General features: G+C 34.7%; 1 protein-coding gene across 1 annotated transcript; it reads left to right on the forward strand.

The window, feature by feature from the left end:
* The first annotated feature begins 144 nt into the window (after positions 1-144).
* zmp:0000001301 (rab9 effector protein with kelch motifs) lies at positions 145-23,946 on the forward strand. Its single transcript, XM_041270778.1, has 19 exons — positions 145-207; positions 1,251-1,309; positions 2,244-2,316; positions 3,026-3,068; positions 3,342-3,420; positions 3,919-4,007; positions 4,718-4,864; positions 5,564-5,615; positions 7,466-7,566; positions 8,482-8,567; positions 9,576-9,651; positions 10,872-10,957; positions 11,899-11,986; positions 16,125-16,173; positions 18,235-18,322; positions 19,786-19,886; positions 20,968-21,052; positions 22,399-22,503; positions 22,982-23,946. The coding sequence occupies exons 1-19, from the start codon at positions 145-147 to the stop codon at positions 23,084-23,086; spliced, it is 1,575 nt and encodes a 524-aa protein (XP_041126712.1). The 3' UTR covers positions 23,087-23,946.
* The last annotated feature ends 2,877 nt before the right edge of the window (positions 23,947-26,823 follow it).

Here is a 26,823-nt window from a genome sequence, read left to right on the forward strand (position 1 = left end):
TACTGCCTGAGGCCCGAGGAGAAGTAATCTGTTTGTTGTGACAGGTCCCCACCCAGCCCATAGACCCAGAGGGTTCACCTCAATGCACCACAGATGGCGACTACAGAATAACCCATTCAGAGCTTCCATGGACCAGGGTCAGGTATGAGGGGGCAGGCAGAGTACTCTGAGGCTGACAGTGGAACGCACCAAGCTAAAAATAATCCTGTTAGTGGTCAGGTTTCCCAGTAAGGTCAAATGAGATGCCTGAAATTCCACGGCTTACTGGCATGTTAACAAAAATTATATGTTTTTTGTTTTTCTTATTGCAATCCTTTATGGGATGGCTGAGTAGTGGTTTTATCACAATTCGGACTGCCAAACCCTTTCTAGATAAGGTTATACCTTGATTCTTAACCTAACATCCTGTTTATCAACACTCCTGAAATAATAGTCATTATAAACTTTGCTTAAAACATTTGATTAAAGTTTTGTGAACAGGGAACTATATATCAAATTACTGTATATTCTTTATTGAGTCTTTCGGACAGTTTGTCAAAGTGTTCAACACAAAATTGCCCCAAAAGTAGGGGAATGTGATATGTTCTAAGCAATGACAAAGATATTTAGCATTACACTGTGTGGTGTTGTTAACATTGTGGTTTTTATGCATACATTTGAGTTAAGGCAAAATGTAAGACGTAGATGAGCACTGTGTTCAGTCAACACTTGAATGTGGTGTATATTGTGTTGAAGTACAGACTTATGTGTTATCCCTTATGTGGCCAGTGACCTGGTCAGGGTCAGAGTATGTACCACACTCATTATCTCCTGAACCTGGAAATGGCATCTTATTGGCTGCAGCAAAGGTGTCTGTGTATCAAAGTATCCTAGCAACATGTGCGCTAGTACAACAGAAGTGCAAAGCAAACAGATCACAGAGTGTGGTTGTTTAGTTTATTGCAGTGCACTCAAAACAAAGCACGCTAGTGCTGAAAGAGGCTGGTGAGAGTGCCAGGTGAAAGGTATGTACAGGTGAATGTGTTTTGTGTGAAGGGTTAGGAATATTAATTTGGTTTGTCATGCCAAATAATTGTTTTAAATCCATGAACAATGTAAACTATGAATAGTGAATTAAATATTACTTAAAAATGGCAAACTACAAGTATGTTATGCTGTATATATATATATATATATATATATATATATATATATATATATATATATATATATATATATATATATATATATTTTTTTTTTTTTTCTCACAGAAATTAGCAAGTGGTCAATGGGTTGACAAGGAGATCAAAGGACATCCACCAAGCCCAAGGTAAATGATTAAGCATGTTTCTGTTTTAGAAACATACTGTATTTGTGGTTGTATGTTTTTTAATCATCAGATTATAGCTAGAGAGTGTCTATGTCTTTTGATTCAGCCATTTAAATCTCGTGTTTTACAGTTTGTAGTGTACTGTAGTAATATTATTTGGCAATGATGCAGTTTGCAGAGCTTACAGTCTGGATTAGGTTTGTGTTTGTATTTCTGTCTATTGACAATTATCAATTATTCTGGTGTAACAAGGATGTGTCCACATGTGTAACAGGGCAGAAGCTGGGCGCAAATGGGCGACCCTGCACACCTCTAGCAAGCACTTTAACTACGATGGTTTTAGAGCTGGTTTTAGAGCTCTAAACTTAATCTCATCTCACCGCCTGGGGACCGAATCCGTAATGGCAGTGTGTCACACATCACTGCACATTACACTCAGATAAACACAGATTAAATCATATATTTGTTATAGTGGTACAATGTTATAGATTACATAAAGCTTGCTATTTGTTTTAAGGGCCTCTATTGAAAATTTACAGTATCCAAGAAAATAGCACTTTTAATGTCACCCCATTTATCAGATTGTAACTGTGTATTTAGTTCTGCATGCTTGATTATGGAAATTGCCTTATGCTTGCATGCAAGCCTGCTTATAGGGTCACTAATACTAGGGACACTGATAGAATATCAACCTGCTGTATATCAACACCCATAACCATATTCCAAACCATTATATTTTTGTATCAATTAACAAAGGTTTTTTTTTTTTTTTTTTTTTTTTTTTTATTACACTGCATATAGTTTTTGTATTTAAAATGTTACTATTTTGTAAACATCAGGTAATGTTTGTAAAAAAAGACTGACACCCTGTTACAGCAGTATAAAGATTAATGCACGATGGCTGATCATTTCTGTGCTGTTCACATTTTCTCAGGTACGGACATGCGCTGGCAGTGGCTGGAAACATAGCATTCTTGTTTGGAGGTGTTTCTACTTTGATCTCCCCTGTGAGTAAACAAGTTAAACACTTTCATGTCATTGTTTCTTGCTTTGAATAAATAAGATTGATATCTCTTCTTTGTAGCTTTTCATGTATTTAAACTTTGATTGCCTGGTGCATAAACGCTATGTTTTTGTTTGCTTGTTTCCAACTTAGCTTAATTAAATTATTATTAACAAATATTACACAATATTATTCTTATTTGTATGCCTTTGATTTCTGTTTTTTCTTCCTCTAAAGCCATAGATACACCATGAAATTCTAGTCAGGAAACAGAGAAAGAAAGTGTGGGATAGACAGAAATCAGAAAAAGAAAGAAAGAAAGAAAGAAAGAAAGAAAAGAAAGAAAGAAAGAAAGAAAGAAAGAAAGAAAGAAAGAAAGACAGGGGTATGAATTGTAAATTGTTTCAATAGGTTATTCCTGCAAAACGTTCAGTAACAAAAATATTACATTATTGCCCCTGAGCAATGAGAGAGCTTGATCTCTCAAATTGGTATTATCACTATAAGCTGTCTCACCTAAGCAGCAGATTTTGACAATTACTAAATCCTCCTAAAGACAAGAATTCAGCTTGCCAGGTCTTCTGTCTGGTATTTGACCAGCAAGGATCACCATGACTTTGCTAGATAAGCCACTTGGAGCCCAGAATGTAAATAAACTGTCCTGTCTTTTTCTCATCAACAACCATTTTCAGTACTTTTCTTGTTCTTTCCAGGATGGTCAACCAAAATACCACAATGATTTTTATATCTTGACAGGTAATGCTATTTACAATTTTAATTTTAATTTGTATTTAATTTTTAATTGAAAATTAAACACACTTAACCGTATTATCATATTTTTTATGGTAATTCCAATAACCAATTTCAAGAGATTGTTTTAAGATTTCCCAGAATAATTTTTTTAGTAAAAAAAAAAAACTATCTTTGACTATGTTGTGGTTTATGCTTTTTTTTTTTTTTTGTATTGCCATTTCTATGTTTTATTGTTTATTCTATTTCAATCTTAACCACACTTACATAATTACATAGTGTCTCCTTCTGATGTGAGCTGGGAATTGATGCCCCAAAATGGACAGATCCCGCCAGCAAGAGAAGGGCATTCACTTTGGTAAGATTATTCTAATCATTTTGATAATAGTGCTTGCAATAACTGTCAAAGAGTGTTTACTATAAGCAAATAGTTATTATAAATCAATATTGTTTGCATGGTTAACATCCCACAGATGCAATGAAAACATTGTTATATATACCTCACACATTTTTATCCTTTCTTTTGCAAGTTATTTTTTAATGTAAGGTTTGGCATGGACACATACACAAAATGTTTGCTGTAGTTCCTTTTGTTTAGCCTTTTATAGGACATTAGCCAATGTAAGTGTGCTTCCATGGTAATAATTTACACAAATACACACAAGGAAATGACTTCTCCCACCACCCATTTTCTGTTAAAGATAAGGCAATGTATGAAATACGTATAAAATAGCCACATGGTATTAAAATAAATAGACAGATAAAGTCTGGAAAACCCACTTAGTGAAACTATTTTTTTTTTCTCAACATACTCATTATTTTATTTTCTCCTTAAAAACATTGTGTTACTCCATAGTTTGATAAAGAGCAAACTGTACCTATTTGGAGGGTCTTCCTTCTTGCAAGCTGAAGAATGCCTTCCTGGAGTGTACTGCTTTGACATTGGTGAGATACGAGGAATTCGAAGTACACCTTTGTGTTATATACACTTTAGCTGTTTGCAAGTACCAGCCTGCAAATTAATTGTACAAACAATATAAAGTAATTTTATTTGCCATCATCTATTGACCTTGAAAGGCATCAATGAAGATACAAGTTTAAAGTTTGTATTTTATATTTATAGGATTTATAGATGCAGATTTGAATTGGAAAATAAAAAACAATTCTTTACTGAAGCAGTCTGATGCGGGTACTTTGTTAGTCCCAGTTTTGTCTTATTTTTAAAATGAGAAAACGCAGTTAACAAGCTTTGGATGAAAAATGTAAAAATTCAACTTAAGTTCTATGCTTACACCCATTAAGTATTTAAACCACTTACTTGGTAGATGCTGATATCATGATATAACATGTACTTACACTGATGGATTTTATTTATAAAGCTATACAGCTTTTCATTCTTTAAAAAACATGTTGTGTCTCCCATTCTTTTTCAACTTTACTGTTTAACTGTTTAAGCAAATACTTTACTTAGTGTTATTCAAAACAAAAAAATTGTCAGTATCCAAATAAAGTGTGTGGTCCCTGCTGAGAATGATTCTATTTTTATTTCACAGGGCAAGAACTTTATCAGAGGTTTATTAAAATATGAAAGACAGTCATTCTTGTGATATATTTACTGTTTTAGAGAGTAAAACCAAAATGTTAATTTTTGCCAGGAACATTAACATGGGAAAAGTTAAAGACCAGTGGAAGGGCCCTGCAGAGTTTGAAGCACAGCTCAAATGTTGTTGGGGAAAACATCTATGTCTTTGGAGGTATATTGAAAGGCAATGCTTGTGATGACCTCCTTGTGTTTAACACAGGTCAGTAAATACAGTACTTCTACCATAAACCAGAAACTTAATTTGTGTGTCAAAGGGAAGATCTCAGCAAGTTAGTGGAAGAGCTGTTATGTCAACAGAATGTACAGGACAGTGGTGTCTATTAAACAACGCTGATGAACTTCCTTGTAAATTAAAAACAGGTTGGAACAGCAACTTGTAACCTTGTTACAAAGTGATTCGCAAAAATTTCATAACTGCAACCACCTTTGACTTGCCTATGCCGTGACATCCACCCCCCATACAGTATTATAGAAAATATGATTGATAATGCTAAAATATATGACTGATAATGCCAAAATACATGCTTTCCACAAAATACTTCCCGCACTATAGCTTAAACTGTATGTGTGATAGGTCACCTAGCCCAAAGAGGAGTTTAGAATTAATTGTTTTCACAAATTAACATCTGTAAAGTATATATTGAGTCATGTGATCTGTACAAATAAATGTATTATTTATCATTTATTATTGCCATTGTTTAACATTAGTAGTATTTAGACAGTTTAAGATACTGAATGTAATGCGATGAGAAGCAAAACTTAGTCAGGTCATTAGTCATTGCATATTCTACATGCCCACAGCAACATTATAAACATTTGACTCAAGAAACAAGTTGAAAAATCCCTGTTATTCGTTGTTTTCTGTTATGGTATAACTAGAATATTTTCCCTGTTTCAGTGGCATTGACATGGACTCCAGTCAAAACCACTGGCTCTGTTCCATCTGCAAGGTAAGTTGCTCAGCATACACCAGCGAATTAGAAAACTCCTTTTTTGGAAAATGCATAAAAGAAAGCACTGAACCATAGAAACATCTGGTTCATATGAAGTAAATGATCTCCTTTTCATACTTCCTGCAACTGTAGTATTTGGAAAGGTGAAGTCCTAACTAGGCTGGAGACCCATATAAAACCTAAATACTTTAGGCAAGCTTGAACGAAACATTTTATCCCTAGGGTTCCATTTATCTTGCCACAATGGTTCTTTGATATGCTTGGCCATTGCATATCATACTGCAGCTGTCAGTGTCCTTTATAGAGGGTGCGTGTTGCGTGCACATCAGTTGTTTGTGTCCTAAGAGACATATCTTCACAACAGCAAAGCTCAACTTGTAAAAAGAACCGGCCTAAAAGCAATTTAGGGTCGTGTGAATTTCTAAAATTCATGAGTTCAAAAGTAGATTCCCCTTAACATTCTTAGATATTTTCCATTGGTAATGCTAGGCATTTTTTTCTCTGTCTGCTCTGTACATACCATACACTGCATGTTGCTGCCAGGGTATGATAACAGTAGTCCTCAGAGTAGCGTTATTCAGATTATAGCACAAATATAAAAACCTGTTTGTATTTTGAAATCCTCTGCCTATGTCTCTCTTAGCATTCTGTCAAGATATTTTTGGTTCTGTTGTCCGAGTAACAATACAAACTTCCTGTTGCTGTTGTCTGTGCTTGTGTGATGCCTGTGTGTTGCCCACAAGTGTACGTGGCAAATGTGAGCCGAGTCAGGTACAGATGAATCTACAGTAAAGTAAAAACAGACCAAAGCAGTCGCAGAACCCCTGTTTTGAGACGGCTGAACTTAGGACACCTGCGTTTACACTACAAAAAAAGAAAAAAAAAAAAAAAAAAAAGCCGTCCTAAGAGCTAAGCCACCGCAATGCCAACCTAAAAGTGGCTAGTGTAAACGAGGTATAAAAGACACATTGGCCTATACTGATGGAGATTTTTACACTAGTATAGTAAGCAGACATCACCATAATTGATTCCTGATCAAGTCAAAGCAAATTACTGTTCGAAATGTCCCCCTTCTTAACCACCTTTTTGAAAAATAATATCTGTGTTTATTCCAAAGGGGAACTCCTAACTTATTCATCCCTTGCCATTTTGCTATAAAGGACAGGTTTTATATTACACATTTAATTTATGCAACTGAGTTACAGAAAGTATCCTTTTCCATCAGACATAAAGAGGAATCAAAAACGTAAGACAATTAAAGTACTTATATTTCAGCCTAGTGTGTTTCTGAAAGCTAGTGATAACACAACAGTAGTGCATTTCCCGCTCAGTGGATTGTGTATAGATTTCAATATAATATCCTATTACAAGACACCTACAGAATTAGCTCAGAGTAACTCTGCAATAATACTGCAACTTTATTAAATATTAAATAAATCTAATATTTTGGCGGTTGTTAAATGTAACTATGGGCAATATACTTCAGCAGTTTTTTGTTTGATGTAACTGGCTGTTTGATACAGGAAAAAGGATATATTTAGATTAGCTAGTTGTTCCAATAACCCTTAGTTTTTGTTTTCTGTGGTAAAAATGTGTCAATGTGTAAAGAGTTGTACAAGAGCAGTTAATGGTAAGGCATTTGAAGGCAAGATCAAGCAGAGTATAAGGGAATATATTAAGTATTTTCTTTATCAATAGTATTTATACAAAAAAAAATTATCTCGGTAAACCGCAACCATATTTATAACCTTATTTAATTTATTTTTGCATTATAGTTAACTTGCCACATTTTGAATATGTCAAACCTGAACAGTTACTGCAATAAATTAAATAATGGTTCTTCTTAGGTTTAACCATACAACTGCATTAATCGGTGAACAAATCTACATGTTTGGAGGCAGTTCAGCAGGAGATTCCTATCACAAGGATATTTACATTCTTGATACAGGTAATTATAAATGAGTCTAATATTTTCTCAGCAGGTTTGATTCTATATACAGTATTATAGGCATAGGAAAGGTTTAAAAATGCTTTCAAATCCAGTGTTTCATGGGTAACCTGTTGCATTATTCCATAGTTTACCATTCTGTGCACTTAGATTCTGATCTTTTGTTTTAAAGGGCACAGTACCCACACACACACACACACACACACACACACACACACACACACACACACACACACACACACACACACACACACACACACACACACACACACACACACATTTTAAACATTTTCTTGTTTCTGAAATAAATTGAGCAAAATGCAATGTTATTGCATTGAGTACAGTTATAAATCCTTTACTGTCCCAGCACTACCTGACAGTGAAATGTGTAGCTTACACAGTCAAGTAGGTAAACAAATGAGAAAACTGTATTGCCTTTTTCTTAAACATAACATTTGGAAAAAAAAGAAAAAAACATAAGCACAACCCTACCAACTGCCATTCTCAAACCTAATAATTATTTTTCACACAAGAAATGTGCACCTGGTTGATGTGTAAGTCTGAATGGTAGTTCAACAGTTTCTGTTTGAAGTCAAATTCCAGGTTTGAAAATGCCAGCAGTAGGTTGGCTTTTGCATGTGCTGCATTCATGCAGGTCATTTTACAACTGAATGCTTCAGCAGCACAGTTTGGGAGATACTGTTTTGTCTGTGCAAATCGTTGTTTGTTACCCCTGTATATTGAAAATATTTTACAAGAAATAGCTCATATTTTCAACACAGGCTTTAATGAAAACAGCCCATAATAACATTGTTTTAACTCTATGTTTCTTTTTAACATATTATTATATATGATGCTTAAATAAAATGAAGCTGGGAGGGACATACGATGCACGTAATGTGTGTTTCACTTTAGGGACTCTAGTCTGGCAGAAGTGTGAGGTTAAGGGAGATTCGCCAAGTGGGTCTGTGAGTCAAACATTTACTGCCCATCATGACAAGGTAAGTATAATGGAATTAAACTTAAAGATGTACTGTAGCACCAAAGGATTTTAAATCAATTATCCGTTATTAGCTTTAATAAAACTGTAATCCTTTAAATAGCTCTTGCACGAGTTAAAGCTTTGTGAGAAGGCTCTTTGCTCTTGCTCTAACATGAATATAAACCGCCTGGAGTGGCCATTTGTAAGCTTTGATGACATTTTCTGTTTTTAATTTTTTTGTGACAATGTATTTTTACATCACCATTAGTTTATTAGCATTGTCTCTTAGAACATTAGTTGGTTCATTTCTATACTCTATAGACAGAACAAGATATGACATATTGTGTAATGTAATGCTATAAACACATTAGGAACTGACAGAGAAAGAAAAGATGAAGGTGAAGTTCAAAGTTTTTATTTTTAAATGTAGTCCCATTGGATCTCTGGTTACAATGTTGAAAAACATCCTGTCATTTGTTATTTGTAATATTTACTGAGTTTGAACCAGTGGTGGAAATTTGCCAGTGGTGTTATTTTTTATTTTATTTTTTATTAGGGTTTGTCAAAATCCATTGTTCCTGGTGCAGCAGAGAGGGAAGCAGCAGTGTAAATGATGTAGTATTCTACATGCATTCTAACTGTACAATTTAAGACAAAGTAAACATGTTTATTTTACCCCACAGGATTTCCTTGCTAACGTTACTTTAAACAGCTTAGGTTTTCACATTCTTTTGCATCTCACAATCTGACACATACTGTACTAGTGATTCTTGAATGCAAAAATTCAGCAATTACATAAGAACTAAATAAAACAAATCCCATGCAAAACATATCCATTTTACATGATAAAATAAGTTAACTTTTTTGTTTTACCAAGACATTTTTGTAGTAGCTCAACTACAAGTTATAATAATAATAATAATAATAATAATAATAATAATAATAATAATAATAGTGATGCTCGTGAACTGGTTACACTGGAAACTCTAACCTCTTAATTACCGCTCTTTTATCTCCTCTTTCATAGGATATCTACTTGTTTGGAGGTCGATGTGAAAGCAAAAATGGCACCACAACAAATGAAATACAAAAGCTAAGCATTGGTATGTGTTAATAATGAGGTACAATAAGCATTGAGTTTTGCTGACCAGTGGTTTTGCTGCACCGCAAGCTGCTTTAATTGGGTTTCATATGTGTGGTTGGCACCACCTGCTGGTAGAATTTCACTAAAAGAAAACATGTTTTGTATTCCGCAACATTGTATTATTTAATGGAGGTAATTATACATCATTTTGAAAGTGATAGATAATGGGATAGTATACCTTCATTTTATTAATAAAAACAGACTTTGAAAATACATGATTTTAGTATCTCATGCAGCAAAGGGTTAATGCCATATACTCCTCTGCAGAGGAGAAAGTGACCCCCAGTAAGGAGGGGGCGGGTCGCATGCAGACTGATGCTGATGAACCTTTGTAACGCAGAGAATTTTTACATATTTCATTCATAACTTCAAACACTCAATCATAACACCTTCAGAAACACAAAAAGAAAAGGTAAAAAGCATTTTTATGGAATTGTCTTTCTCTGTATTTTTTGGCAATCTGTCAAAATATTTACTTTACCTTACCTTACATAGTACAGTATTACTTACATTTCAACAAGAAAATTCTCCTTGTTTGTGACTTTGGAAAGTGCATCCTATGCTATTAAAAAACACCAGTACAGAACTTTCTAATTATGATAAGAATACCTACTAGATTATATTAATACAGCACAGTTGAACAAAGCTGCACTCTGGTTGAATACCGTATAAAGGGATACTGGTAAAATTTGCTGCTGAGCTAATTTGAGCTAGATATTTTATTCATATTCCGAAGGCTTTACTGCACCATGATTCCCTTTTATTTAATTTATTAGTTTATATATATATATATATATTTTTTTTTTGGAAAAGCTGACCAGACCTCAGATATCCCTTAGATCCTGTAGCCTTTAATCACAATCAAAGTCACACCTGGTCATTTGCATGGTGTAAAGTAAAAACTGTTTTATACCTTACTTCATTGTGTTTTTTTTTTTTTTTTTTTTAATGTGAATGAAAAAATTTAAAATAATTGCTTTTAGGCCTGTATTTTTCAGGACAGCTGTGTGTTTAATGATAAAGATCAATATTTAGCGTGTTTATTTTCTGTTACTAGAACTGGGTCAGTTATGTTAAAGGGGTTTATAATACCAGCTTCAAGGCAGCAGACACAATGAAAGCTTCCCTCGTTTCTAGAAGAAAGCATGCTAATATTCTAATTTTGCAATCTCTTTACAGCAAAGATGAAATGGAAAGTGCCGCTTTATGTAGGGATCCCTCCAGCTCGCAGGCATGGTCATGCAGCATTTATTCTCCATAGTCACGTGAGTGCACAATGTGTTTGAATAATGTTAATGGTAACTAAACATGAAGTGTGATTTATTTCTGAATAGTCAGAGAAAGCATGACTTTATATGGGAAATCTTTACATACTAAATCAGGATGAATAAAACACTTAATGTAAAAAGAGCTTAAACTGGCATCAAGGACATTTAGACATTTAATATTCTTCAAATGAAACAGCTGCCCCATTTGATAGTTCTGGTGACATAATAAACCACAGGAGTTTTTATTAAGCTCTTTAATTAATGTCTGAGAATTTGAAGGCCATTTGGTTTGGTAGTCTTTGATAGTGTCAATAAGATTGTTAAATTGGTTTTGTAAACGAGAACTGTTATATTTGTCACATATTGTATTACATTAAACAAAGCTGCAAAATTATGTTATTTCACTATACACGTTACTAGTTACCATCAGGTCATCTTCAATTTAATCAATCACTGATATTGTAGGAAAGGTCTCAGATACAGTTAAGCAAATAATTTATTATATATATCTCACCCAAGTATCGACCAGCAAGATGGCCAAGGACAGCACTCCAACAGGCAACTTGCAAATATTGCTCAATGCTCTCAAAAAGAGCCCCTGTTTATACTGATGTCACATTTGCCAAAGTAATGTCACCAGTCGCCAGGGCAATGTCCTTGCTCTACAGAGAATGAATTTGATCGCACCCGCACAACTCCAGACAAAAACAAGTATAATTATGCTTTTGTCTCAAAAATAGATAGTCAAGGCAAACGTTAAGTGTTAGCAAATATCAAACAGTCATATTAGGTCTAAGCAAACTGTTATCTCCCTGTTGGTGAACGGTCACAGTATATTAACCCCATGTCACGTTACACACACATGCATATACAGATGTTGTGTGTTTTGCATAATGCAATCATAGTTACAGTAAATATGCCATGTTTACTTCATTCAGATGTATATCTTTGGAGGTGCTAATGAAGAACAGGAGTTTAATGATGTTAAAGTGATGAAACTAATAAATCCTTCTGAAAGACAGCCAAGTAGGTTTTTATATTTTTTAATGTGGTCAAAAATAGAGTAGGGGAGACCGGGGACAGATGTAATATTTTTTTTTATCTTTCTCTCCATTATGTACAGACAATTTGAGCTAGTTTGACCAGACTACCAATTCCCATAGTTATCCTGTTTTAAGAGCTCATATACATACAGCAAGTGAGCTTCAGATGTAATGAGGCCAGGGTCAGTTGTAACATTCTGTGAACAATAATTCAGTAACTAACAACATATTTTATTTAACTCAATAACTCAATGTTTTATTGAAAAATGCATTTTCACATAAAGCAATATTTTTGTTTAACTCAGAAACTGGATATTTTTTATGACTTATTTTTTCAACTGTTAACCATAACTAAAACTATAGGCCCTCTTAAGTAAGAATTTCAGTCTAAGTCACAATTGTGACAGTTGTACATTTTGTTTCCTTCAGAGCACGCTTCATGTACCCAAAAATAGTTGCACTAATGTTATATGGGGTCAATTATAGCACATGTTACAACTGGCCCCAACCCAAGGAGCCATTACTAAACCGCATGTTCCAGCAAGAAACAACAAAACTAAGAGCAATCAATTGTGTACAGAGATGAAAATGATATAAGTATGGATCCAGACTCTGGTTAACATGTCTATATTACAAAAAATAAAATTAGGGAAAAAATGTACTCACCTATGTAAAAAAATTGAAGTTTAGAGATAAAATCTCAATAAAAGCTTGCTTCTGACTGGAGAAATTCAAGGAGTTACAACCGTCCCATGCTACAACTGTCCCCGGTCTCCTCTACGATAATTAATAGGGTAGATTTTTAATTGTCTTAATTCCTAAATTTTAAAAGGAGAAAAAAAAGAATATCTATTCATTTTACAAAACTAGAACAAATCAGCTTGGTAACATGGGTCAGATATTCAACAGAGATGTGAGTTTCGCAAGGGCAGTTGCAGGGATTTTTTCCCCTTAATCCTGCCTTGAGAAAAAGATGTTTGTGAGTGATTTTTTTTTGTGAACAATTATGCAAGTCCACCTACAAGTACAAAATTCAAACGGTATGTTTTCTGCAAATCACAATGTTTTGGACAAATTTGTTAAATTCGTAAAAATAAACAAAAATACTATTTAAACACATTACTATATACGTATAACAAGAGGGAGCTTAGAGCTCATTAAACTTTGTTTAAATTAACTTAAGTTCCAGTTCAAAGCAGTGAGAGAGCTCTAATATATATATATATATATATATATATATATATATAATTATATATATATATATATATATAATATCATTAAGGCCCTAATATTATTTCTGAATATTTTTTTAATTATTTATGGACACAGAGCTGTTCCTTCTAAGATGTTTGCAGATGCAACTGCACCATCAGAGGATACGCCAGGGAAGCTCTCTGCTTCAGATACTGGTCCAGTTGGCGGCTCTGATCGTTTAGACGTCCCTGGAGCGCTTCCATCCTCTATGGGATTGTTTGGCTGACCTTTTCTCTGTTAAAGGGATTGGGTCTGAAGCAGGTCCTCTGACAGTGGATTTGGCAGATTCTAAACTCAAATTTAAAATCGTAATACCTTTTTTTTTTTTTAAATCATCTACATGAAACACTTGAAACAGCATTCACATTATCTGGGGAGTGGGTAGAAGCCAGGCAAAGACAAAACTGCCCAAATGGGGTACTAAAACAGTGTGAAACGTCTTGAAAACTATATCACACAATTAGTCAGCCTCTGTATATTAAAACGCATTATTGTTACATGAGTTCATACTTTTCAAATTGAATAGTATAACTGGAAGTTTCTAATTGATTCGGTGCTATGTCCAGGCAGGCTTGTCTTGGTATGGAAGCATTTTAATATATTAAAAAAAAAAAAAAAAAAAAAAAACATGAAACCTCATGTAATGATAATTATTTGTAATATGATGACTATAGTGAGAGTAACCACCAGGTATAGTTTTTAATACTTTTCACATTGTTTAGAGCCAAATTTTATTTTATTTTTTTTCCTTTTTATCAGCTATTATTATTATAATACTAATCAGTAAAGTTTCCCTTTCTATGCTTCTGAAGACTTTGAGCCCATCCCTACCTCATATGCAAATACACTTGCTTCAGTTCGGTGTAGTCTGAGTTGCCATTAATTTGCTGTTTAGATTAAGTTAAATATATTCATTTCCATTGCTTTGCACTATCAGCAAATTCCCTGCAAATTATTTAGAATTTGACAGATTTGCAAATATATGCATATGCAAGATATTCACAATGCAAGCAGAGCTGCATAAATTCAGAACATGTTTGAATATCTGGCCTGGTCCTATAATCCAAGCTCACCTAAGCGCTCTTACAAATTAGTTTGTTTCTCTTTTTGCAACTTTTATTCTCCTTTTAAAAAATAGAAGCTAATTACAGGCTGCAGTTACACCTTGACAACATCTCCCAAATCATCTTTTGCATTCATTATTATTATTATTATTATTATTATTATTATTATTATTATTATTATTTTTGTTTAGATTATGAATTATCATTAATTAATTTACAGACATAAAGCTCTGGCCAAAAGGTTTGCATCACCTAGAATTTTAGGATTGAGACATAAAATAAAATAATAATAATAATAATAATAATAATAATAATAATAATAATAATAATAATAATAAACATAATTTTGATCTTTTATTTAACATTATGTAATCAAATAAATTACAAAATGATATAGCACAAGTCTACCTGAAGCCATAATAGTCACATTTTTCATTTATTTTCAGTTTTGCAAAATTAATGAATTCTATAGGGTGATGCAAAACATTTGGCCATAGCTTACTAATACCATGTTTCCAACTCAAGCACATGCTTGAGTGCCCCAACCCCCCTCCCACCTCACCTCCGTTTCCATGCTTTTAAATTGCTCAAGTTGGAACCCAATTTGGACGGGAGTATCAGGCTGGCCTGAATTCTAAAGTCTGAATTCGGGCTGGGAGGAAATTACATCACTAAGTGTCAATCAAAAATGGTGTAGGGGGCTTGAACATAATTATACACCCTGGTTCGTGACCGCCAAAAATAAGAAAGAGGAGAGCCATTTTTACTGAATAAAAAGATTTGAAGATGGTATAAAATTATAATGCATCAACTACAAAGATCCTTCCAAAATCAGAAAGCTTTCAACAGTGTAAGTCAAATACTGAATGGGTGTCAGTAGGAATGCGACCCAGGTGCCTGGTGAAAATTAAGAAATAAGAAGAAAATGCAAGGAACACAATAATAAGGGTGGCAACAATCCCAGAACATTTCAATATTATGACAAAATTGATACAGGTAATTGATTTGGGACACCGTCCAATATCCACCAGCGAGGGTGTTCTAAACAGTGCAGATGTCGATGTGGCGTCAATGGGTTACGACCCGTCAAAAGATTGTAAGGGTGAGTTTAACAGTCAGTCTTTTTAAAAATGCAATTGCAGCATTAAAATATGTTTTAGAGATGCTTTTGTAAAAAACTTGCTACTTCCAAGTTTAATAGGGTTGGTTTTCATATAGCAAAAGGTATATCAATGTATTGCTAGACTAGCTTAACAGAAGATTTGTTTAAAGATAATTGAAAATAATATTTTACTGAAGTAGTGGAAGTAGTACAATACCAAAGTTTGTATGTTAGTTTTAGTAATTTGTGGATTGAGTACTGAAATGTGTGTCATGACTCAAGTTTGTAGTTTGTAATATTTTTGCGAATAAGTTTATGAAAAACACACACACACACATACAAGGTACCTAATACCATCTGCAAATAATTCACAGAAGGAGTTTCCATTTTTGTGTACAAGGCGGTCTTGACCTTTAAATCGGTAGTATTTTCAGCCCAACTCACATGATAACCCGGTAACCTGGAAAAGCATGGAAACGGCACCCTTTTCACCAACTCGAGTTGTCCATCAACTTGAGTTGGGGGAGAATTCAGGCTAACAGGAGCACCCTCGAGTCGACTCTAGTTGGCTATCCATTAAACAAGGCCCTTTAAAAAAAAATGTTCATCCAAAGAGTGCTGTTTGCTTAAAAAAAGCAGATTTACAATGTATTTAAACATGTCACTGGATTCATGCGTTCACTTATTTTATTGTATTGAAGTAATGAAAGAAATCCTGTCAGAATTTGGAATCCAAGGAGTCAGCAATGGGTAAGTACTGTATTTCTAAAAAGCACTGGGTAGCACTAAATAATTGTTTTCATAAAGGTTAATTTACTAGAGAATCTCACTGTGGCTGCTGGATTCAGTTGGTGCTTTGTTAAAAACATAAAAAGGCTAATGCTCATTTTGCAAAGCTGTACGTGAATTACTGCCAGGTAGTCTTATGAAAACATGTGCATGTTCAGCAGTGAAAATATAGCCTCCAATTCCAAGTGCTGCATGTGTCTAGGCAAGTTGCAGGGGTTACAGTTAATGATCTTTCCACTTACTCATCAAGAAATCTGCACATTTTTAAATGCTGTTTGTGGATGAAACAAAATTATCCAGAATAATCCAAACTGCATCTGAATGTAACCAAACAATTCAGTACATCTTTAAGCTGGTAGGCAATGCAGAGGAAAATCATATATTTATGCCGTTAGCAGAAACATTGTGGAATATATTTATGGGATTCAGTTAACACACCATCAATGATGGGTGAATTGAATCGAAACAAATATATTATAGCAAATATTGCTCTAATATTACTTTGTTAAAATGTTCCTGTTCAAACATTTCTGATATCAGTATAGATGAGTAATTAGCTTACTCATCCACTTCCATTATTAATATCAGCAGAGAGCTAGACTGAGGTAAGATGTTTGACTTATTGATTCACTGACAGACATTGTTTATACCAGCTTTCCTCTGAGTGAAAAAGTTGGAGGTGTAAATGTCAAGGGCCACCTGTTTTTATAATGTAGCATATTTATATTATCCTAGTTGGTTTGCTAAATTTCTTAGGTTTCTTGTGAATGCTCTCATTCTAAAATTTCCAAGTTGTGGTTGACCTGCCAGCTATCAGTCTCACCTCATTAGGAGGGAAACTCTTTTCAGGTTGAATGCTTAATCCAGGGCCACACCTAATCAATCAATCTTATCCTAAATAAATTGTTCTGACATTTATGTATGTATGTCACACTTAACAGTTTTGCTATATCTGGAGAACCCCTTGTCCTGTTGTGATGAAACCTGCCAAGGATCTTTGGGTGTCTGTAGGCTTTCTGTCTGACCATCTGTCTTTTGTCACTGTGACAGGCGCCTCCGCCTGCCATGTGGGTGCACTCACTGCTGAGTGGCGGGCAGGAGATCGCAACAGAGGTTATAGTTGATACGCCTCACAGGCGAACAGGTTTTATTTACATACAGACTACAGGTCACGTGTATGTATGTAAACAAAAATGAGACTGTACAAACAAATATAAAATAAAAGGTGCCGTGGAAATGGCACGCACTACTCCTAATATATGGAGATCTCGCTTATTCACCTCGCTCTCTATACTTTGGTGGGATCTACCCTGGGCTAATCTCTGTTCAATAAACAAACCCAGACTCCAGCTACTAGCCCAATGTTCACGGTTTCAGTTTCTTTCTTCGGCTCCGGTTTACCCTCACCCCGATTGGAAGCTTTCAACAAGATGTTTCGCTCTCTTTGTTTGGGTAGTGTGGACGATGTTCAGCCCTTTGGCTTTGCAGCATCCCTGAGGTGAATAAATGGGACCTTTTTATACCTGACACCCTGCTGGAACACACCTACCTGCTGACTAGATTCTACAGCTGGCAATCACACACAGCAGGCAGGCTCTCCCAGGAGCATCAAGTATTTCATGAAATACTTACAACAATTACAATAAAATACACTATCAATATACATTTCCACAAAAAAAAAAAACCTCTTCAACACAGGTCTCCTGTCCCTCCACAGTCACACACACACACACACACACACACACACACACACACACACACATATATATATATATATATATATATATATATATATATATATATATATATATATATATATATATATACATACTTTAGCACAATCGATTGAGAAAGCATAAGCTGTGGGGTACATTAAAACTGTCTTTCTTCAGAACTAGTAAAAACTAGTAAAAAAAAGTACACTTTGGCAAAAATAACTTAAATATACTGGCCCCTTGTCTTTGGGATTAAAATAAATAATAAATTAATCATTTACTTTAAACTTCTAATTCTTTCCATAAGGTTTGCACCTACAAAGGTTCCTAAAGTCAAGTATGAGCTAACAGAGTCTCCTTTTCCAGCAAGAATTGACTCACCTCCTCCCATCCAAGTAAGCAGTTACTGTATTGTAAAGGCTTCCACACACCAGACGCGATGCAATTTTTCATTGGGCAACAAGACACTTTCGCAGCGACAAGACCATACAACTATGATCAAGACTGGTACTTATTTGTCAACATGATGCAGTCATTTTATGTTAGTCTTCTCTGACGGTATTTCAACATATATCAAGAGCATTTGAAATGGACTCCCATACATTAACTTTCAAATCTGTATCTTTATAATTAATCTTTGTCATAAAACTCTGGGTATTTTTTTCACAGCAAGTATTATTATTATTATCTTTTCCTCTGTCATTTTGGATTCAGAATCACCCTGCTGGACCATATGCATTGAAGCTGTTCTGATTGGTCAATTCCCTAGTTGTCACATGACAAATCACAAAAAATAGGATTCAGATTTATTTATTTTGTGTCGCCTCTCATGTCACCTGTGGTGTGAAAGATACTTATCGAAAGTATAGGTTCTATTAGTTTTGTCGCATTACTGCAGTTTTGCTTGTTGCATCGCGTCTGGTGTGTAGCAGCCTTTAGTCAACTAGTGTCCAAAGTTTTTTTCTTTAAACTTATGAGGTCGTTTATACTTAGCTGTCCCTGTTAACCTTGCTGTTTCTGTATTTGACCACACACCCTGTAGAATCATGGACAGCATTTTCAGCTTTCAAACTGTTACAAGTGATTGCATAGAAGAGCTTAAGGAAACTTCCCTGCATTTGTGACTGGAAGACTTTAAGATAACATCAAAATTACATTATAATAACTATATTTCTGGGTTTTTTTAGACCGTTATGTACCAGGCTTTCTTGGGGCTGCACCTGAAAAAAGCTAAAAGCTGATTTTTTTTTTTTTTTCCAGAAGTAGTGGTTGAAAAATTGTGTTTTGTAGGACTAGTTGGTAAGCATAGTAAATAATGATTTTAACAGAAATTGCAACAGAAAACACAGACAATGATTTTAAACAGGTGTCCATATATATATATATTATATATATCATTCTATATATATATATATATATATATATATATATATATATATATTTTAACGTTAATATATATTTCAAAAATAGCAATTAAAACACAGTGATAACAATAACAAAATAGTAAAAGGTCAGTACAAAATTAAGAATTATAAACAATAGAAAAAATTATGAATATACTCATCTGGATTAACTGTAGGTACATTTACTATCTCTAGTCTGGAATAAACTCATTGGAGTATGTTTACACACATGATAGAACTAATGCTTTACAATTCAGCTGTACTTCAAACTCTTTAAATACAAATGTTTGCAATAAGCAGATCTGAATAGCAATATTCAAAGGGTTTCAATTTTTTTGTGTTCACGCAAAATGTTAAAGCATTCTTTTCATTGTTAAAATCTTCATTGCTCATTTCACTGCTTCTTGTTTTTTCCTTCCTTTTTCATGAATATTAAAAGATATGTTGTTCTTTAGGAAGCAGACCACAGAGATTTCAATACTGTTCGCAATGAAGCTATGGAAATGGTTACCAGAGCTTTTGCTATAGTGGACAATGCGTTTCAGAAGCTGGATAAGTATGTGCTTTATGTACCTGCTCTTGATTTTGATAGCTGGAGACTATTAGGTTAAATGTGTTTATGTTTTCAAAACTGACAGGGACTGTTTGTCCTCATCACGCTAGTACAGAGGATCACCAGCTGTGCAGGTGTCTGCTTGAGCTCACTTAAAAGGCACTCCCCTTTACAGGTCCATAGCTTCAAAAAATAATGTGAGAAGAAAGCTAATATTTTTAATTCTTCCTAAAACACTTCCAGGTACAGTACATTCATATACGAGAAAGAATCTGAGCCGGTGAGGTGTTCAAGATCCCAAAACTTAATCCTTAAGGCAGAGTCCTGCACGTGTCCGATTTTTACAACCAAGACCTAACTTGAACCTACATTGACTGACTTACTCAGGCTCTCACATTCACACACAGATCTCTCTACCATGCTCCACAGATTGAGATTATACAATGGGTTGTACAGCGTGGTAGCTCCCTCTAGTGGTGTGGATATATTTTAGGTTGGACGTGAACTTGGGACCTTCTGCTGTGAAGCATAGCACCGATACCGCTGTACAAAAGAGCCGGGCTCCCTTACAGGAGCAGTTTACAGGCTTATGTCTTCATGTTTAGATTGCGTCACCTACCAGCCCTGACCCCTACCCCTATGCACGCTATCTTTTATTTCACTTCATCCACAGACATTTTTAATATCACCAAGCAGACGTGATAAAAGGATCTTATAAGGTGCCAAACAAGCAGCAAAACAAACAGAGAACACTGCTTAGTCAGCTGACTCCTGCCTAATCGACTCCTGCTTTGGTGCAAAAATACATTTACCTTCTATTTGGGAAAGGGTTACAGACGAATACACTGAAAGGACAGAAAACGTTTTTGGTGATTTAAAATTTACAGCTTGACTAAAAATGACATTTTCTGACACTCACCCACGACCTGTTTTGTGGGAACCCGACCCAATGCAGGACTCTACCTTAAGGTGTGGAATGACCTGTCTATGGTTGAGTTGCTAGAACCAGTTTTATTTTATATGGTACTTTCTTTGCCAATATAAAACACACCAATTCTAATAATACTTTTTTTTTTTCATACAGTGAAAAGTCTGAGCTTTCTCAGGCGACAATTGCTTTTCAGTATGAAAAAGAAGCCTACAGCACCCAACATCAAAAACAGCAGCAGGTATACATTTTTTTAAAAACTTTTATTTATTGTTTCCATCATTTGCATCTTGTCAATTTCTATTATTTCACATTCTGTTCAAAACAGATCATTGCAAAAGACATGTCTATGGGTATAACTGGGTTGTTGCTAAAGTTCACAGAGCTTGCAAAATAATTCCAGTAAATCTTATCACATATGGATTGCTGTCTCACATTTTACTATATGAAAGATGGACACGTTATGTTAAACATGTATTAGATTTTTTAATGCTGTTTTTTTCATAGCATTTCTTAACTGTCGAGAATCTCTTATGCTTTTCTTTGCTGCACTTCCTGTTGAAATAACACAGTCTACATTAGTTGCTTATAGAAGTTTCTGTTCTTGTAGGAAAACAACTCAGTGTTTAGTTTTTTTAGACAAAGACCCATCCTGAGACTTAACTTTGAAATGAAACAGTCTAAATGTTTGTCATTTATTTTCGTTTAAGAACTTTAACTCCTAGAGAAGCTTCACACATTGTCTTGCCCTCTCAGTACCAATCACTGCTTGTTCATTTAAGAGACCTCAAGAGTCATGTGTCACTGAAGTATCTGCATGCAATGATCGATACATTTCCTTTACTAACAGCTTCAAATGAAATACCATTAAAAAATACTGAGGAATGTATTAAGAAATACAGGGGCTTGTTTTCTGAATATCAGTGCACCTACATCAGGAGTTAGATTGTTCAATGTCAGTGTTTTGTAAATTGGCTCTTGACTCTCCACCATCTTACGAAAAGATTACAATGATTTTATTCTATTCAATTGCATTATTGAAATCAGTTTCTTCTTTTTTTTTTCTGGATAGTTTTTGTGGAATTTTGCATTCTTAGAGATTCATATGAATTTTACTTGAGAATGCAATTTTGTGGAACTTTGTAATTATTGTCCATTGTTTTTATTGGTTTTAATTGTCTCTGTGGAGTGACTGCAACCAATGTTGTGACTCTTTTCTAGTTAGTATGTCCACAGTTCCAATGGCTTACCACAAAATACAAATGGCTGGTTTCACAGACCCTAATTAATGCTAGTCCTGGACTACCCAATGTTAATTTAAGTAAACCAAGAATAGTGCTAATCTGGATCTATGAAACCAGTCATTAGTTTAATTATGCTTCAGTGCTTGATTATTGGGAGATCTTTTTTGTAACTTGTTACTTGCTTTGGTCAGATATACGATTTATTTTAAAATTGTTGTGTATGCTTTACCCCAATTTCCACTTCAATCAGTTTACTTGCATCTGTTCAGTCTGCTTCTAATAAAAAATAAATAAAAAAAAAAGCCCAAGGAAACTGAAGCTTTTACCATTTGTATCCTTTCAGGAACTGAAGGAAATGCTAGAAAAACACAAGGCCCAGAATGAGGCATGGCTGAAAGCCAGAGCAGAGGAAAATGACAGAGAAAGAAAGGAACTCTGTAAACTCAGGGTAAAGTATAACATATTCGCAAGATAATGACAACCACTTGTTTTTAGTTCATTCAAATGAGATACTGCTAGTCATTTCCTGTATAAATCCTTATTAGTATTAATTGGCAATAAAGATATAAGCTTTTTTTTTTACTGGTTAGGTTTGTTCTGGTGTTTTCAGTATGATTTCTAGGGATATAAAAAAAATCCCAGGTTTTAATCTTAGTCTCATCTACTTTATGCTGATAACTTCACCAGAAAGCTGATCATAAGTTTTGTTGTCTGATCAGATTAATCAAGATGTCACAGGCCTACTTCTATAACAGATACACAATATTAATTGGTTATCATAAGCTATATTATACATTAATACAAACCATATTGGATGCATGTATATTTAAGCTAAAGGCAGTTTTAAACTGTAATAACTTCCCTCTAAGTGAACCAGTTTCATACTGGTGTCTATTTTTATTATTTTATTATTGTCTCGTTCACAGGAGGAAGTACTACATGAACAAGAGAAACTGAAAGAAGAGCAATTAAACATTCAAAAACGCAGTGAACAGTTGCTTTCTATAATGCAGCAGTTTAAAGGCATGTAAAGTTCATTAAAGTATAGACAGCTCAGGATTCAGAGCCAAAGAAATTATAACGGTGAAGATTGCTGAACAGTAGACATTAGTTTGGGTTCAGTTATACAGCATAAATTAGTGTGGCTCTCCAAAACATGTATTTCTGAGTTGAGTGACAATAGCCAAAATATTGTAATTGTGTTCCCTTTAAAGAGGTGCTTGAGCACTTTGATAACTTGTTGTCTAATTAGCCCTGATTATCACGGTTAAAATGTTTTCTAACGTCTAAATTGGTGAAAGTGTGAAAGAAATACTGCTTTTGTATACTAAATTAGCGTAATATCATTAATGCCAGTTACACCACTATCAGGGGATTGCTTCCCAAAAGCTACTTTAACCTAACCAACCTTGTGAAAGCATCCTATAACAAACTTTGCAAAATGCATGTGTCTGGGGTAGTCGTGTGGTATAAAAAAAAAAAAAAAAAAAACTTCTATATTTACCCCATATATCAGCAATTAGTTTCAAATGGATTATAAGGCCTGTTTCCCCATTACTTCTTAATAATGCCCATGAGAATCTCAGAACAAGTTGAATTCTCACCTTACTTGATATAATAATACTGAATTCACAAGTAGCCGTGTTATCGGAAAACAGTCCCTCGGACTAGATTAATTACTGGCAATGTAAGGAGTGCTGAAATACACAGTAAACTGTGCATTTTTTCATGTATTAGAAACACATAAAGGTTGGTATCCATTCTGTTCTGATGTGTGCAATTTATAATTCAAGATATTTGCATATTTGTGTGAAGGCAGTTCTCTGTAACACTAAATAAAGCAACACAATATTTAAACTAATATAACTAATGATTTCATGTATTATATGCATAGATATATTAAGCACTATATTTTACAAAATGGTAAATGCAAAGAATATTTGAAAATGTTCAAAATGCTTTTTGTACGAAAGTGCATATTTGGTGCTTGTTATGCATTTCTCCAGCAATAAAATTAACATTATGCATTATATCAGTGGTTAAATGTAAAAAAAAAAAAAAAAAAAAAAAAGTTTATTAATTTATTTATATTTTTAATTGAAAAAGAAAATGCAGACCAAATGATTTAGACACAGCTATTGTATGGAAGACAGACAGTAACCATGTATAGTCTAATATTAGCAGATAAAAAGGTGATACAGTTGTTATGGATAACTGACTAAATTCCCAATTAAGGATTCCAAATGTGAAAGATATTGATAATAATTTCATTTTTATCTAAAAAAGAAATACATCTTGTGCAGAAAACATGAAGAGGCGTTCTTTTTATTGGTAATACTGTTAAAATACAAACACAGTAGAATTAGGGCTTCTGTTTTTTTTTGGTTTTCATTAATTTCATTTTTCGGTGCTTATTTTTAGCTATTTTTGAGTTCTGTATAACTCATTTTTGGGGGTGGCTTTTGCTTTTTATATACTGTATAAAATTATTGTTTTCAGTTACAGTATGTATAGTAACTCAACAGTAAAGAACACCACAATTTTACTTTCTTTCCATTTAGTCACAGACATATTCTTCTGTTTTTTGTGTGTGTGCAGGTGGTAACAAAATGCTGAAAAGTGGTCAGTCACTTAAAACATAGTTCAGCTGCACAAATGGCATTAGGGAAAGTACAAGAAAAATACTGACTGCTTGCCACTAAACTTGTACAAGATGTGGTGAACCGATCAGGTGAATCATCCAACTCTTAAACACAAAGAGAACAGTAGTGATGATAGACTGGGTACCGGTATAGGAGACGGATAAAGGCAAAGGGGATTATTAAGTTGTAAAAGTGACCTGTTGTACAGAGTTGTTCGGAAAGAGGAAGTAGAAGTAGATAAGTTATTGTCATTTGTTTGGAGGTCATTTAAGTATTAACAAAAATACTGACAGACTCCTAAAAAGGTTTCAATGGCTGTGGGGTTGAACAGTTTTGTACATCTTTTGCTGAGTGTCAGTGGGCGAGCCCCCATAATCATTTCAGATCCTTGTTGCTACCGTGCCCCATCACTGATGTCCCCTTTGAGCCTTTAGCTATGGATTTAGTGGGCCCTTAGACAGATCAGCGAAAGGACGTGCTATATTAATGACCCTCAGCTACGTAACTTGGTACCGAGGCAATACCATTACATAATACAGGTTCTAAAACAGCTGAGGAGCTTCTGCAGGTATTTACAAGAGTAGGGATACCTTTGATGTCCAAATTAATAAAGGACCTGTATGACTTGTTGTAACAGGGCGAGGAGCCCTGTACATTTATATGTGTTATTTATTTTTAGAACGGGGTCTCACCCTCCGCCCCTGTGCAATTTATTGTTTTGTATGTGTTTGTTTTATGATTTATTGATTTATTGCGAAGTGCCATGTGTTTTGTTTTGATTTATTTAGATGTGTTCTGGCAGAGGTGAGGTTGGCAGTTTGTCCTCTTCTAGTATTTAATAAACTCATGCAGATTGTAGCCAAGTTGTAATAGAATAATTACCAGCTAGTTAAACCCCTCGGCCACGGTATATAAACCTGCAGCTCTCTGCACTCCGGGTGGGTGTTTGGAGGAGGAAAGGGAGAGGGAAATTTTAAATAATTGATAGGAACAGTGAAGGCGATTGCCCAGCCTGACCTACGCGGTTTTGTATAATTTGTGTCTGTGATTATTTTTTGTAAACCCATTTTTATTTTCTGCACTCTGTGAGCAAAAAACACTTGTGGAAGTTAAAACCTATAAGAACCTCAGTCTGTCACCCCCAAATGGACGGTTTAGTCTAAAGGTTTAATAGGACTATGAAACATATGCTCAGGAAAGTGATCAGCAAAAATGGGAACTATTGGGACATTATGCTCCTGTACTTGAAGTTTGCAATCAGAAAAGTTCCACAGGCGTCCACGGGGTTCTCCCCATTCGAGTTACTGTATGGCAGACAAACCTGCAGTGTTTTAGATATAGTGAAAGAGGTCTGGGAGGAACAGCTGAATATGGTGAACAATATAACAAACCATGTCATTAACATGAGGACCAGGAATGAACAAGTGACACGCATAATCCATGAGCATATGGTGAAGACTCAAACTGCTCAGAAAGTGAGTTATAATCGTCAGATGAGCATGAGGGAATTTCACCCTGGAGACGGTTATGTTACAGGTGCCCACCCCTTAAAATAAACTTGTTGTGAAATGGCAGGGGCCGTATGGGGTGATTGAAGCTGTAGGTTCAGTAAACTATAATGATTGCAGTAGGAAAAAATATCAATCCACCAAGGCAGTGGAAAGATAGGGAGGCTATGGTAATATTAGGGCTAAATCTGGAGGAGGAAGATGAAAGTCAGGCGACTAAGGTTCATATTTCCTTGACTCTAGATAGAAATCAATGCAGAGAAGTTAGGGACATGATAAACAAAAATAGTGTCTTTACTATGGGACAAGGAAAAAATGATGTCAGTTTCTGTGACATAGTAATGCTACCAGTGGTAAGAGTAAAAGCTAAACCTTATAAAGTGCCTAAGACAAAAAGACAGGAGATAAAGACTGATGTAGAGCAAATGTTAGGAAAGGGTGTGATTGAGGAGTCAAGTAGTGAATGGATAAGCCCCTGAGATTCTGTAATGACTTTAGGAGGCTTAATGAGTTTTCCAAGTTTGATGCTTACCCCATGCCCCAGGTAGATAAACTGATAGAGAAGGTTAAAGCAAAGTTTCTATCCATGCTTGATCTGCCTAAACAATACTGGCAGAC

The sequence above is a fragment of the Polyodon spathula genome, chromosome 2 (assembly GCF_017654505.1).
Source record: "Polyodon spathula isolate WHYD16114869_AA chromosome 2, ASM1765450v1, whole genome shotgun sequence".
Classification (NCBI taxonomy): Eukaryota; Metazoa; Chordata; class Actinopteri; order Acipenseriformes; family Polyodontidae; genus Polyodon; species Polyodon spathula.

What these genes read in the sequence shown, in the direction of transcription:
- zmp:0000001301 (XM_041270778.1), top strand. Translation starts at nt 145, where the DNA reads ATGAGGGGGCAGGCAGAGTACTCTGAGGCTGACAGTGGAACGCACCAA. An exon ending in GGCTCTGTTCCATCTGCAAG is followed by an intron (nt 5,616 to 7,465) that starts GTAAGTTGCTCA and finishes GGTTCTTCTTAG; the next exon opens with GTTTAACCATACAACTGCAT. An exon ending in TATTTACATTCTTGATACAG is followed by an intron (nt 7,567 to 8,481) that starts GTAATTATAAAT and finishes GTTTCACTTTAG; the next exon opens with GGACTCTAGTCTGGCAGAAG.